The sequence below is a fragment of the Mirounga leonina genome, unplaced genomic scaffold (genome assembly GCF_011800145.1).
Source record: "Mirounga leonina isolate KUSES-001 unplaced genomic scaffold, KU_Mleo_1.0 Mir_151, whole genome shotgun sequence".
Taxonomy (NCBI): Eukaryota; Metazoa; Chordata; class Mammalia; order Carnivora; family Phocidae; genus Mirounga; species Mirounga leonina.
In genome coordinates, this window is record NW_023270377.1 from 3,164,316 (window position 1) to 3,177,230 (window position 12,915).

The 12,915-nt window shown below is 57.8% G+C and overlaps 1 protein-coding gene across 1 annotated transcript; it reads right to left on the reverse strand.

Moving 5' to 3' along the window:
• Window positions 1–1,345: 1,345 nt before the first annotated feature.
• PRLH (prolactin releasing hormone) lies at window positions 1,346–3,463 on the reverse strand. Its single transcript, XM_035008324.1, has 2 exons — window positions 2,059–3,463; window positions 1,346–1,509 (listed from the first exon to the last, which is right to left on the reverse strand). The coding sequence occupies exons 1-2, from the start codon at window positions 2,156–2,158 to the stop codon at window positions 1,346–1,348; spliced, it is 264 nt and encodes an 87-aa protein (XP_034864215.1). The 5' UTR covers window positions 2,159–3,463.
• Between the last annotated feature and the right edge of the window lie 9,452 nt (window positions 3,464–12,915).

Genomic DNA, 12,915 nt, shown 5'->3' on the forward strand with positions numbered 1-12,915 from the left:
ATAATCCGTGGTGTGGCTGGACCAGGTTTGGTTTATCTGTTCAGCTGTTGCTGGGTATTTGGTGTTTCTACCTTTCTGTCTATGGTGAATTGTGCCGCTGTGAACATTTCTGTATAAATATTTGTTTGAACACCTGTTCTCACTTCCTTCGGGGACGGAGCTGGGAGTGCTATGGGCCATATGGCGACTCTATGTGTAAGTTCTGAGGACGTGCCAGACTGTTTTCCTGGCTGCTCGCTCTTCCAGGCCTGGGCCAGCACCTGCCTGCCCTGGGCAGGGTCCTGGCCCCTCCTGTCCCCGTGCTCACTCCACCCTGGGCAGGTGCCCATGTAGCGGGGGCTCTTCCCTGGGAGGAGCTGACCTCCGCCCCCCCTGGGGCCTCCCTGGGGCTGGGGAGGTGGGGCAGCTCTGCTTCCTCTTGATGGACTCCCCTTCCTTGAACTGGAGCAGGGACAGCTGGGGTCTGGGGTCCTGCAGGCCTGCTCTGGGGACTCCTGAGTGTGGACCGACAGAAGTCCCGTCGTCAGGGTGGGCTCCTGAGACCCTGCAAACAGTGCAGGCAGAGGCCCGCATGCTTTGGGTGTGGAAGTAACTGGATAAGCCTGTCCCTACCGCCCTCCTTCCCGTACTCTGTGTTGGAGTGGGCCTTGGGGAAGGGGTCTACGCTGAACACACACACCGTGTTGGCCCGCAAGCAGGTGCTGTGCCTGCCTGAGCTGTGGAACGAGGCGGGTGTTACTCTCCTGGGTGTTCAGATGTGGAAATTGAGTCTCAGAGTTAAGGGCTGGGCTCAGTTGCCTGGTCGGAGGCAGGACACAGGGACATCTTGGCACAGTTTGAAACAGGTGGTAAAGGGAAACACTGTCGTTCATTTAAGGTTCATGTCTCCTGCTATTGATTAGAAACAAGCAGCTCACGCTTCTCTTTCTCCTCCGAGTGCTAAGAGAGGTAAAAGAGACTGGGCTTGGAGAGGGACAGGTCAGGCTGAGGGGCTGTGCTGCCCTCCCCCGGGGCCTCCTGCACGGGGTGGTGCAGTGTGCAGCATGGGCAGCCACTCAGAGCGGCCTGGGTGGAGGGTATGATGGGCTGCAGGTGACCCTGGAAGGCCCCACTCCCCTACTCAGTGCGGGGTGCCCTCGGGCAAGTCATGGCACCTCTGGGCCGCTGGGCTCTCAGTGTCCTTCCAGGCTAACATGCCATGAGGACGAACAACTCCCACGTGGCCACCACAAAGACGCACCGCAGCAAGGCCAGCTGCTTTTATTAGGATCGAGGGGGAAGTAGCCCGTGGAGGCGGGGAGGCTGGGGGTTGGCTCCTGGTATTATTCCTCCATGGGCTGGGCTGTCACCCATCCTGGGCGGGCTGGGTGCCTCCTCGCAGGGGGAAGCAGGCCGGCTGGCGCCAGAATCTCGGCTTCGCCACGTCCCCCAGGGCTGCTCTCCTCCGGCCGAAGCGGCCCACGGGCCTGATTCTGCGGCCCGTGTACCAGGCAGGATTGATGTCAGGGGCTGGGGAGGAAAGAGCAAGAGCCGGGCGTGGGTGTGGGCGGTGCGTCTCCTGACTCTGTGCACCGTGTGCTCGCTCCCACGGGTGGCAGGGCCCAGTGCACGCGCACAGCGCTCCCCACAGGGGCCCCCAGCTCACCCCTGCGCACCTGCCCAGGCCATGCTGGGACCCACCTGCACAGCAGGGACACCCAGAGTGGGTGGCGAGGCCACTGCTGGGTAGGGGGGAGCGTTGGGGAATGGGAATTCAAGCTCACCAGCAACCCCTTCCTCCCCTCGCCCCACCCCCAGGTTCTCGGCCCAGGCCACCCCGGGGGCAGGAAGTGACCCCCTCCACTGTGTGCGGCTCAGGGGCAGGGGCGCCGGGGAGCTGGTGACAGGGCCACCCTGTGGAAAGGCCTGGCGAACGGCAGGCCACACCCCTCCCGGAGCTGAGGCACTTAGCAAGGCCGGTACCCCTGGTTGGGAGGTGGCCAGGCCCCGGCCCGGTACCTGGGGGTGGAGGGGTGGGGGCGGGCGAGGGAGGCTGAGGCCCGGGGTCCGGGCACTCACTGCGGATCTCCATGGAATGCTGGTGGGCTTGGCTGGCAGCCCCCTTCAGGGCCAGGCCCAGCAGGAGCAGGCACAGGAGCCAGGCCAGCAAAGGTTTCATCCCCCGGCTCCTCGCTCGGGCCCCGCTTGAGGTGGGATCCCACACGGGAGGGCACAACCTGGGGCGGAAGGACAGGAGCAATGTCACGTACACGCGAGGCTGCGTGCTCACCAGGGTGGCCGCCCGAGATAATGTGAGCGTGGTGTGTGCGTGGGCGTGCGTGACATGTGAGTGCGTGTGTGCAGCCACACTTCCCTGTGCACTCTGATCTGTGCCCGAGTGGTCCTGGGCGCCGATCTAGCAGGCAAACCCGGCTCTTCGCAAAGCCCGTCGCCCTCCCTGGGACCTCGTTCTCTCCTCTGTCCGGTGAGCGTTGTGTGAGGCCATCGCGTGCGTGTCAGCCTCTGACGGGCTCAGACACGTTTGCGCCGACCCTCTGTCCTGGGGAGGATCCGGAGGTGTACATGTGGTGGGCGCAGGGAGGTGGACTGTCTTGGAACGGCCCTGGTCGGTCTGTCTGTCTGTCTGTTAGGGCACCAGAGGGACGGGCGCTCTCTGTACCACTGTGTGTGCTGTGCGCCCGGGCAGGGAGGGCAGAGGTGAGCAGGCTGTGGGGAGCTCGTCCCCAGGCGCCCAGGGTCGCTGGAGAGGTGTAGGGGTGATATGCCAGCCTCAGACATGGCCGGGGCTGGGGTGTGTCATGCCTGCCGCAGGCTCATGGGCTACGACCCCCGTTGAGGCTTCTTTCCCTCACTCAGCCCAGGACCTCCCGATACCCCCACAGGGTGGGCAGCGGCCGGGAGATGCAGGGGAGTCAGTCCTCTGTCCTTACCAAGCGCACTCACCCTCATCATGAGCCCAGATGCCATCTGCTGTGTCTCCAGCAGGTGGGACCCCCTGCCACCCATGCGGCATGGCAGGACTAGAGGGCTGTAGGCAGCAGGGGCACCCGGAAAGTCCTCGTTCACCCTGCCGGAGTAGAGGCGCTGACCTGCCTAAGCAGCATCCATCAGGCTGACCTGGTACCCAGCCCGCAGGGGCCCATACCCTTGGCACTTGGAAGATGCCTGGGAGCCCTGTCTGTTTCAGGGAGGACCCCCTCTGCTGACCTTGACTTTCCAGCCTGTCCGAGCCCCATGGAAGGCAATTTAAAATGCACACCTCTTTCCATTTTAGAGGCCTGTTGGGGTGTCACGCACCGGGTGGGGTGGAGACCCCCAATCTGGAGGAAATGGAGGTGCCCCCATGAAGCAGAGTAACAGAGAGATCCATCCAGACCGGCTGGGCTGTTTCTTGTCCCTCTGGGCGGGACCCACGCCAGGTGGTTGGCATTGTAGGACCTGCTTCCCAGCCCACTGGAGATTTTTGCCGCCGGCCCTTTGGGCCTCCCAGTCTGCATTCCCAGAGCAGTTGCATGGGACAACTTCGCCTTTTGTCTCCCCCACGGACCACGCTTGAGCATGGGGGCCTCTGGGCAGTCTGGTGTCCCTCAGACGCACCAACCCCTGGCTGCAGGGAGCCCCCACCCAGCCCACCAGGGAGGAGAGTGGCCAGGAAGGAGCACAGAGAAACGGCGCGAGAGCTACTCACTGCGGGTCCCCACGAGGGCGGCGGCAGCGTTGGTGAGCGTGCTGTGGTGACCCAGGCAGAGCCAGCTCGCCCCTTTTATAACCCGAGGAGGAAGCAGCCCGCCCCCCAGATGCCCCCCTCTCCGCCTCCCCTCCCTCCCAGGGCGGCATCAGGACAGAGCCTCCGCGTTTTTTCTTCTATTTTTTAAAAAAACTCATCAGCGACGTGATTTGTCCCTTCCTGGGTTATATAATTGCATTTGGGTTGAGTGGTTTTAAAACACATTAGCCTTCCTTCTTCACACTGGCCCTTGGGCGGACGGCAAAGGTAGCAGGAGCGCCCGGCCCGGCCCGGCTTCGCTGCCCTCAGTCCCCGCCGGGTGACACGCAGACCAGCCTCGTCCTGTTTCTGTGACGCGCACCGTGCTTTCTCCTAGGCCTTCCACGGTCTTCACGATTGATGTGCAGAACTAGCAAGTTTGTTACTGTTATAAAACAAATGCATTAATTTTTATTATAATTTTTATTATACAATAATAAACAAATTTGTTTTGTATTATAAAAGCGATTTATATACATTGGGGAAGAATTTAGCGCATATGGAAAAACGCGGGGAAAAAAAGCACCAGTAATGAGGAGGAAGCCAGTCATTCAGCACATGTGATATATCTCCTTCTAGTGGGCTATCTCCCCGCACATTTTCTGGGTACATTCCCTGGATGTCCACATTTTGAATCTCATTGCTTTCATTCAACAGTCATGCCCTTGAGTTGTTAAAAAAAACCCTGTGGATTGATGCCATTTAAAATAGCTGCATAACATTCTGCCACCTAACTGGGACTTGAGAACCCAACTCACTCGTATTCTGAATTACAGAGGGCATGAAGGTTATGTACGTGCTGTTGTGTGCAGTGTTAAGGAGCCCCTCCTGGGGAAGAGGCCTCCTGGTGGCTCCCCTCAGATGAATGTGGGGGGACAGCCCCCACTTCTTGCCTCTGTCAGACTTCTAGCGAAAGCTTCAGGGCGCACCTGACTCCTCAGGGGACCGGTCCCACACGCTTCTCCCTTGCCCCACGGCTGCCCATTCCTAGCAATGAAGGTTCTGTGGGCTCCTGGGATGATTGGGGGTCTGGGGGCACAGATGAGGGGGCAGCGTAAGGAGCATGGGGGTGGAGGGCAGGTGGGGAGCTTCTACCCTGGGCTGTGGGGTAAGGACACTGGAATTCCTGGGGCAGCCATGCTCAAGAGCTCCCGGCGCTCCTAGTTGGGGTGATGGTGATGCAGGACGCTGTCGTGGGGTGTGGTCCTATCTGGAGGGGGGTCCCCTGGGTGGTCCCCACAGATGTGTGCACAGTCCCAGGGCCCCCTGGGGCAAGAGAAACGGAGATCATGGGAGCCCTGGGAGGCTTCCTGGCCATCACCGTGGGAGCGTGTGTGTGTGCGCTTACACATATGTATGCATGCGTGTGCACGTGTACGTGTGGGTGTGTGAGTGCGTGTGCATGTGTGTGCATGTGCGTGCACGTGTGTGGGGGATAGAGAATCCTCCCTTATCAGCTAAGTAGCTCTGTCTCAGCGTGGCGTTGGCGCCTTGCCACTGTGGGGGTCCGCCAGCAGGTGACGGCCTCGCTCCCACCGGCCCCCCGTCCTTGAACCACCCTGTGCACAAGCGTTCCAAGCCCTCCACTGTCCTGGCCCTCCCCCGCCCCCCGCCCTGGCACACTTGTCTGTTGGGGGTTGGCCAACCTTATCAGCTCTGCGGGCCGCAGTCCCTGCTGCAGCCACAGGCCACCCCGAAGGGACCGTTGACGGCTGGGCACCTGTAGGGACTTCTACAAAACCAGACCGCGGCTGGATTGGGCCCCTGGGCGGCAGGGGGCTGCCCCTGTATTTCCAGCAGGAAGATGACTCACTGTAGGGGTGAGCGCATCATAGAGGGAGGCCCTCAGACCCTTGTCTGGTTTCTTGAGGTCGCAGTGACCCATGTGCGGGATCAAAAGACCTGCTCCCCCTGCTAGTCGAGTGGGATGCTTCTCATCTGGATCCGGCAGCCCCCCCAGGTCGGCCAGGGCCTGGGATGCACGTGGCCCTGCGCACGCTGTCTCTTTGTGTCTGGAACCATGAGCTATGGCCATTGCAGGGACAGTCAGGACGGGCTGGAGAGGCCGCTGGGGGCCGCCTGCTGAAAAGTCTGCTGAGCGGTTCACGGTCATGAGGGACACCTCAGAGAGGTCACAAGGGCATGGCTGCCACAGAGCCTCTCCCGGCCCTGCCCTTCCTGAGGCTGGGTCTTGGGCTCCCACTGTCCTGAAGGAAAGTGCCATGAGTCTCAACACTCTCTATCTCACTTGGGCCGGTTTGAGTGGATTCCGCTCCTTGACATTAAAGGAGCCCCACATTGAAGAGACCTTCATGAGGGGCTCAACCACCCCTGTTCTTCACGTTAGCATGATTAAGAGGACCGCACTTTTGGAGTGAACTGGATGCTTTTGAGACCTTTGAGCTTTTACCCTCAACAAGGTGGGTCTCCAGGCAGACTCAGCAGGTAGCATGATGATGGGTGGCTGTTTTTGGGTTTGGTTTTTAGACCGTGATGGTGCAATGGGTTGAATAGTGTCCCTCCAAAATTCATGTCCACCAGGAACCTCAGAATGTGACCTTATTTGGAAATAGGGTCTTTGCAGATGTAATCAAATTAAGATGAGGTCATGCTGGAGGAAGGTGGGCCCTGAATGCAGTCAGTTGGGTCCTTATAGGAAGAGGACAGACCCTCAGACACGTCAGGGGAAGGTGCTGTGAAGACAGAGTTAGAGATGGGAGTGACGTGGCCACAGCCAAGGACTGGCAGTGGCCACCAGGAGCTGGGGGGGAGGATGACATGGCTTCTCCCTCAGAGCTTCCAGAAGGAACTGGCACTGCTGACATCTTGAACCTGGGCTTCCGGCCTCCTGAGCTGTGAGAGAGGAAATTTCAGTTGTCCTCACCCACTTGCTTGTGTCACTGGGTGACGGCCCCAGGAAACGGATGCTGTGCTCTGTGTGAAGAGCGACTGATGAAATACTACTTTCTGGTGCTTATTTCTAGAAGAAACTAGTCCTTGTGACTTTGGCCTGTGTGTTTCGAATATGGGATCCTTCTGGAGGCCCAGAAAGACAGTCTGACAGGAAAGAGGCGGCCACCGGGGCCTGGGAGTCACCAGAGTCCTAGCAGCAGAGTGACCGTGGCGAGTGGGGCCTTCGGTCAGCGGCAAAGCTCCTTCTGACGTAGAAGGAAAATCCAAACGCTTAAATTTTTTTTTTTTTTACTTACAATCAATTTAACCCACCTAGAGTGTAATATTAGTTTCAGAGGTAGAGGTCAGTGATTCATCAGTTGCATACAACACCCAGCACTCATTCCATTAAGTGCCCTCCTTAATGCCCATCCCCCAGTTACCCCATTCTCCCCATCCCCCTCCCTTCCAGCAACCCTCAGTTTGTTCCCTGTAGTTAAGAGGCTCTTATGGTTTGCCTCCCTCTCTGTTTTTATCTTTTTTTTTTTTTTAAAGATTTTATTTATTTATTCATGAGAGAGAGAGACAGAGGCAGAGGGAGAAGCAGGCTCCCCGCGGAGCAGGGAGCCCGATGCGGGGCTCGATCCCAGGACCCTGGGATCATGACCTGAGCCGAAGGCAGATGCTTAACCGACTGAGCCACCCAGGCGTCCCTGTTTTTATCTTATTTTATTTTTCCTTCTCTTCCCCTATATTCATGTGTTTTGTTTAAGCTCCACGTATGAGTGAGATCATAGGGTATTTCTCTATCTCTGACTGACTTATTTCGCTTAGCATGATACCCTCTAGTTCCATCCATGTGGTTGTAACTGGTAAGATTTCATCCTTTTTGATGGCTGTATAATATTCCAGTGTGTGTGTGTGTGTGTGTGTGTGTGTGTGTGTGTGTATATACCATGCCTTCTTTATCCATTCATCTGTTGATGGACATCTAGGCTCTTTCCATAGTTTGGCTATTGTGGACATTGCTGCTATGAACATTGGGGAGCAGGTGCCCCTTCGGATCCCTACATTTGTATCTTTGGGGTAAATACCCAGTAGTGCAATTGCTGGGTCATAGGGTAGCTCTATTTTCAACTTTTTGAGGAACCTCCATACTGTTTTCCAGAGTGGCTGCACCAGGTTGCATTCCCACCAACAGTGGAGGAGGGTTCCCCTTTCTCTGCATCCCCGCCAACATCTGTTGTTTCCTGACTTGTTAATTTTAGCCATTCTGACTGGTGTGAGGTGGTATCTCATTGAGGTTTTGATTTGGATTTCCCTGATGCCCAGTGATATGGAGCATTTTTTCATGTGTCTGTTGGCCATGCGTATGTCTTCTTTGGAGAAATGTCCGTTCATGTCTTCTGCCCACTAAAAATCCAAATTCTTGAGAACAATTTAAAGGACTCATCTTTAAGTTAGAAAGCCGTTTCCCAAGTATGTGTCATGTGGGAAGTGAAGTTCCCAAGAGCTGAGATCAAGTGTTAGTGAGAGATGAGCAATGCTGGGAGCATCTTCCTGCCCCGAGAGGCAGTGGCTCTGGGAACTTGGCATCACATTTGTGGTTAATGGAAATGGTGTTCTCCAACGCTTGCACGTGACTCCCATCCAACTGGTTCCTGAGTTCAGTGTGGGAAATATTAGACACAGCTCTTATGTGGGAACTGTGCATGAGTCAGTTTTCTCCAGAGAAATGGCACTAATAGCATATGTGTGTCTGTGTGTGTGTAGAGATTTAAGGAACTGGCTCACGGGATTGTGGGGCTGGCAAGTCTGAAATCTACAAGGCAAGATGACAGGCTGGGGACGCAGGGAAGAGATGATGTTGCAGCTGGAGTTGGAAGGCAGTCCTGGGGCAGAATTCCCTCTTGGGAGACCTTTCTCGCTTACGGCCTTCACCTGATTGGACGAGGCCCACCCACATTACAGAGGAGAATCTGCTTTACTCAAAGGCTGCTAACTGTAGTTGTTAATCACACCTAAAAACTATTGTCACAGCAACATCTAGACTGGTGTTTGGTCAAACATGAGGGCACCATGACCTAGCCAAGCTGATACATAAAGTTGATCATCACAGTCTGTTATAAGTTTTTGCAGGGATGTAGTCAAATGCTACTTTCTGCAGCATGACCGTTGCCTTGGGGTTCTGAGCCTAGACACCGCTGAGCTGCAGGTGTGGAAGTACTTGGGCGGTCTGAGGGGACTTGTCTTGTTTACCTACCTGCGAAGCTGTCTCTGGGTGGAGTTCGCTGGAGGCGTCTGCAGGGGAATCTAGGCAGCAAGAGAGGGTAAAACCCTACTTTCTGGAGCCGACTGTTTCCTGAGAAGCCATAGCTGGGGGGGGGGGGCAACATCTGGAGTGGGTTTCACCTCCTTGCCAGGGAATGCACCTGCAGGAGTTTTAAGTTGAAAGCAAATATATGGAGGGATGTCCGGAGCGATGGACAGGCTTGCTGGTTGAGAGCTGATGCTGACATTCTTGTTGCCTTAGCTTGTCTACATTTTCTGTTTTCTTCCCAACAAAACACAAAGACAGCTCATAGGTCATAATAATCCTGTGCAAAAGCAACTTTGGTGCTATGAGCTTCGTGGGCACGTGTAAAGTTCACTTGGCTGGCCCACGTGCCGGATGCCAGGCACCTGGGGATCAGAAAGCAAGCACACAAGAGTCCTATCCTGTCTTTGGGGGGGGGTTATCCGGCCCCCTGTGAAGTGGACGCTTCCACGCCGTGCTGCCGAGACCTCCAGAAATCGTGGCTCACTATCTCGCTGCGGTGGAAGAACCCTGACCCGGGGTTGGCTTGAGGCCTGATGCGCCGGGGACCGCCTGCGAGGCTGCATACTTCCCCAGCCACCTGCCGGGAGCCGGGCGTGCTGTGGGTGTCTGGGCCTGGACCGCAATGTGTCAGATGCAAGGTGATCTGAGCAGAGTGCCTCCCGCTGCCCACTCCAGACTCACATGAAACTCTGAGGGATCTTCGGGAGACCCGTGCATTCAGCTCCTCAGGAAGCTTTTCCTCTTTTCCCTGATAAAGAAGACTGTTGGAGAATATAACTCTGGAGAAATTTTAAGTTTTTTTTTAAAGAGAGCAAGTGAGCGGGGGTGGGGAGGGGCAGAGGGAGGGAGAGAATCCTAAGCAGGCTCCGCACTCAGCATGGAGCCCGATGCGGGGCTCAATCCCACAACCCTGAGATCATGACCCGAGCTGAAATCCAGAGTCATATGCCCAACCGACTGAGCCACCCAGGTGTCCCGACTCTGGAGACATTTTAAATGCTAACTCTAATATCCACCCGGAGTCATAACAAAACCACCAACTTCTCTTGCTCTTGGTTAGAAGGAAGTGAGCGCCAGGGTCACTGGTCCCTGCCCTGTCTGTATTCAGCTTCCAGGAAGGATGTCTCAGGAATGACCATCTGCTAGAAAAAGAGACTCAGGAGAATTCTTCCAAATACTGAAATTTATAGATAGCATAGGGAATTAAATATGAAAAAAATCACCTCTTATTTGAGGCCATGGGGAGCTGTGGGCATGGGCTCCCATATCTCCTGAAGATGCAGGGCACCTGCCTCCCAGCAAAGCCCTGTGGACTCGAACCTTCGCTCTGAGTGAGAGACTGGATGGAGAACAGCCTGGGAAAAGTCCCACTCAGAGGGGGCAGGAAACTCTTCCCCTGGTCACCCCTTGGCGACCAGGCCGACTCTCGTCTCTGCTGCCTGTTTGATTCCCAAGGAAGCCCTCCCCAGAGCCAGGGATGCAGCCTCGGGGCTCTGTCTGAGCTGTGAGCAGTAGTATTAGCCCTGGAGAGGCCAGCATGGAGTGGGTGCTTTGCAGGCTTAACCGTTATAGCCACGGGGCGCCCACAGGTGTGGGGTTGTCTTGTGCTTGGGCCCCCAAGTTACTGCTTGGTGAGGTCACACGCACAGCCGTTGTTCCCGAAGCTTTCTGCTGTGTCAGCGCAGGCTGGGCCCTGGGCCGTCTGGCACTGGCCGCTCTGCCCCCGGGCACCCCTCTCCCCCTCCCCCGTCTCCCTTCCCTGAACTGAACTGGTGGAACTGGAGCTTTACTTGCACAAGGGTTCTCTGGCCTTGATGGGGCAGGGAGCGCTATGTCTGCTCCTAGGTGAAGTAAGGACAGGCACCGGAGAGTGTCCACGGAGGCGGGGGCTGGGAGGACGGGGGGCAGCTGGCTGTGCTGTGGGCCGCGGGGCGGAGCAGGGAGGGAGGCCCCTTGCTCGTGCTGCATTCAGAAGTGAAGCGTGTGCCTGGGCCCGGGGCTCCCTGGGTGGCTGCGGGGGAGGCCGCTCCCCTGCAAGTATGCAGCGCCCCTTCTGCCAGCTCCGTGCTCTCTTTTAGGGTCTGGGTGGGGGGGTTCCACTCCGTTAGCAGATGAGGTTTCCCAACTTAGCTAGAGCGGGCTGAATGGTGGCTCCCCAAACTCCCACCCTCGCTCCTGGACCCTGTGAATGCGAACTCATTTGGGGAAAGGGTCCTTGCACATGTAATTAGGGTAAAGATCTCCAGATGAGAAGATCACCCTGGATAATCGAGATGGGTCCTAAAGCCAATGTCAAGCATCCTCATGAGACCTGAGACGGACACAGAGGGCCGTGTGAGGACGGGGCCGCCGCCTGGAGTGATGCAGCCACAGGCTCAGGATGGCGGGAGCCCCCGTGGCTGGAAGGGCAGAGAAGGGAGTCTGTCCTGGAGCTTCTGCAGGGAGCCGGGCCCTGCTGACCCGCTGATTCTGGACTCCCAGTCTCCACAGTGGGAGACCCTACTCCAAGCTGTAACGTCTTCAGTGTTTGCCAAGACCGTGCTAGTGCGGGGCGATGCGCCTCTCTCCAAACACGCGGGGGGTGGGTAGTGCAGGGGCGGAGGGCGGCGGAGAGTGCGGGGCTGGGGGGTGGCTGGTGGGGGGCAGACTCGAGAGAGGCTGGTGTGCAGCCCTCGCCCTGGCCAGCCCTGCTGCCGGAGTCAGGGACAGAGGCCAGGAGTCGGCAACCCCTCCCGTAAGGGGCCGGATGGTAAATACTCAACGGTGTTGTTGCGGCACAAAGACAACCCAGGCAACAAGGAAGCTCATGGATGCGGCCAGACTTGCGGGCTCAGGCCCAGACCGTGGGCAGGTGTCCTCGGGGGGAAGCAGGAGCACGGCGCTTTGGAGAAAAGAGGCCTGCCTTGGGTGGGGTCCCCCAAACCGACAGGCCTCGCAAGGTTCCCGGGTCGCAAAGCTCGTGGTCCAGGGTCTGCGTGGTGGTGTGGGGGGGCTCCGTCCACCGTCGGGGGGAGACGGGCTCGCCCTCTGGGGCTCCCGGCCACCACCTCTCCATCTGCTTTTGGTTCCCACTTCATTTGCACACAAACACCAAGCAATTTAAGAGGGAAAAGTTAAAGCTGGCCCAAGGTCACTTTAGAAAGTATCAGGACCACCTGGCAGCTTCTTGCTCCAGGGAGGCTGCCTCCCACTCGGGGCTCAGTGTCCTCCTCTACAAAACGGGCTTAAATTTAATCCAAGGATTCAACACGTGAGTTCCCGTGAAGCACGTTAACAGTGCTCAGTTGGGGAGGGGGTGCAATTACGGTTACTTGTTCCAAGGCGGCCCCGAGGGTCCCAGCGGGCTCCCCTGAAAATGGATGAGCCACACAGACGCCCAGAAGTAACCGTGAATCCGACTGTCCCAGGTGGAGGAGGACTTGGAGCTCACCCACAGCACGGACGGCAGGTGCCCAGCAGGCATCCCCGGTTGGTCCTGGCCCTCCGTCCCGCTGGATGTCACCACAGCAGCGGCAGCAGCAGGCCGGACCCCACCCTCCTGCCTGCGTGTCCTGGGCTCCAGCATGCGCCTCTCCCACACGCCCTGCGCGCCTGCACCTGGGCATCCATCGGAGGCTCACCTGCCGCCACGTGCTCGCTCTGCCCTTGACCGCAGTGCAATTCCTCCCCGGCCGTGAGCCACAGGTGAACCCACAGAATAGCTGCGAGGGGGCCGGGGGGGCGTCAGCTGGCCATGAGTTCAGTCACTCGTCTGGATGCCCGGTTTCCTTGTCCCACAGCACGCGCGCGCACACACAGGCACACGCGCGCACAGGCACACGCGCAGGCACGCGCACACAGGCACAGGCGCGCAGGCACGCGCACGCACAGGTGCGCGCATGCAGACGCGCGTGCACAGACACGCACACGCATGCATGCAGGCACACGCACACACGCG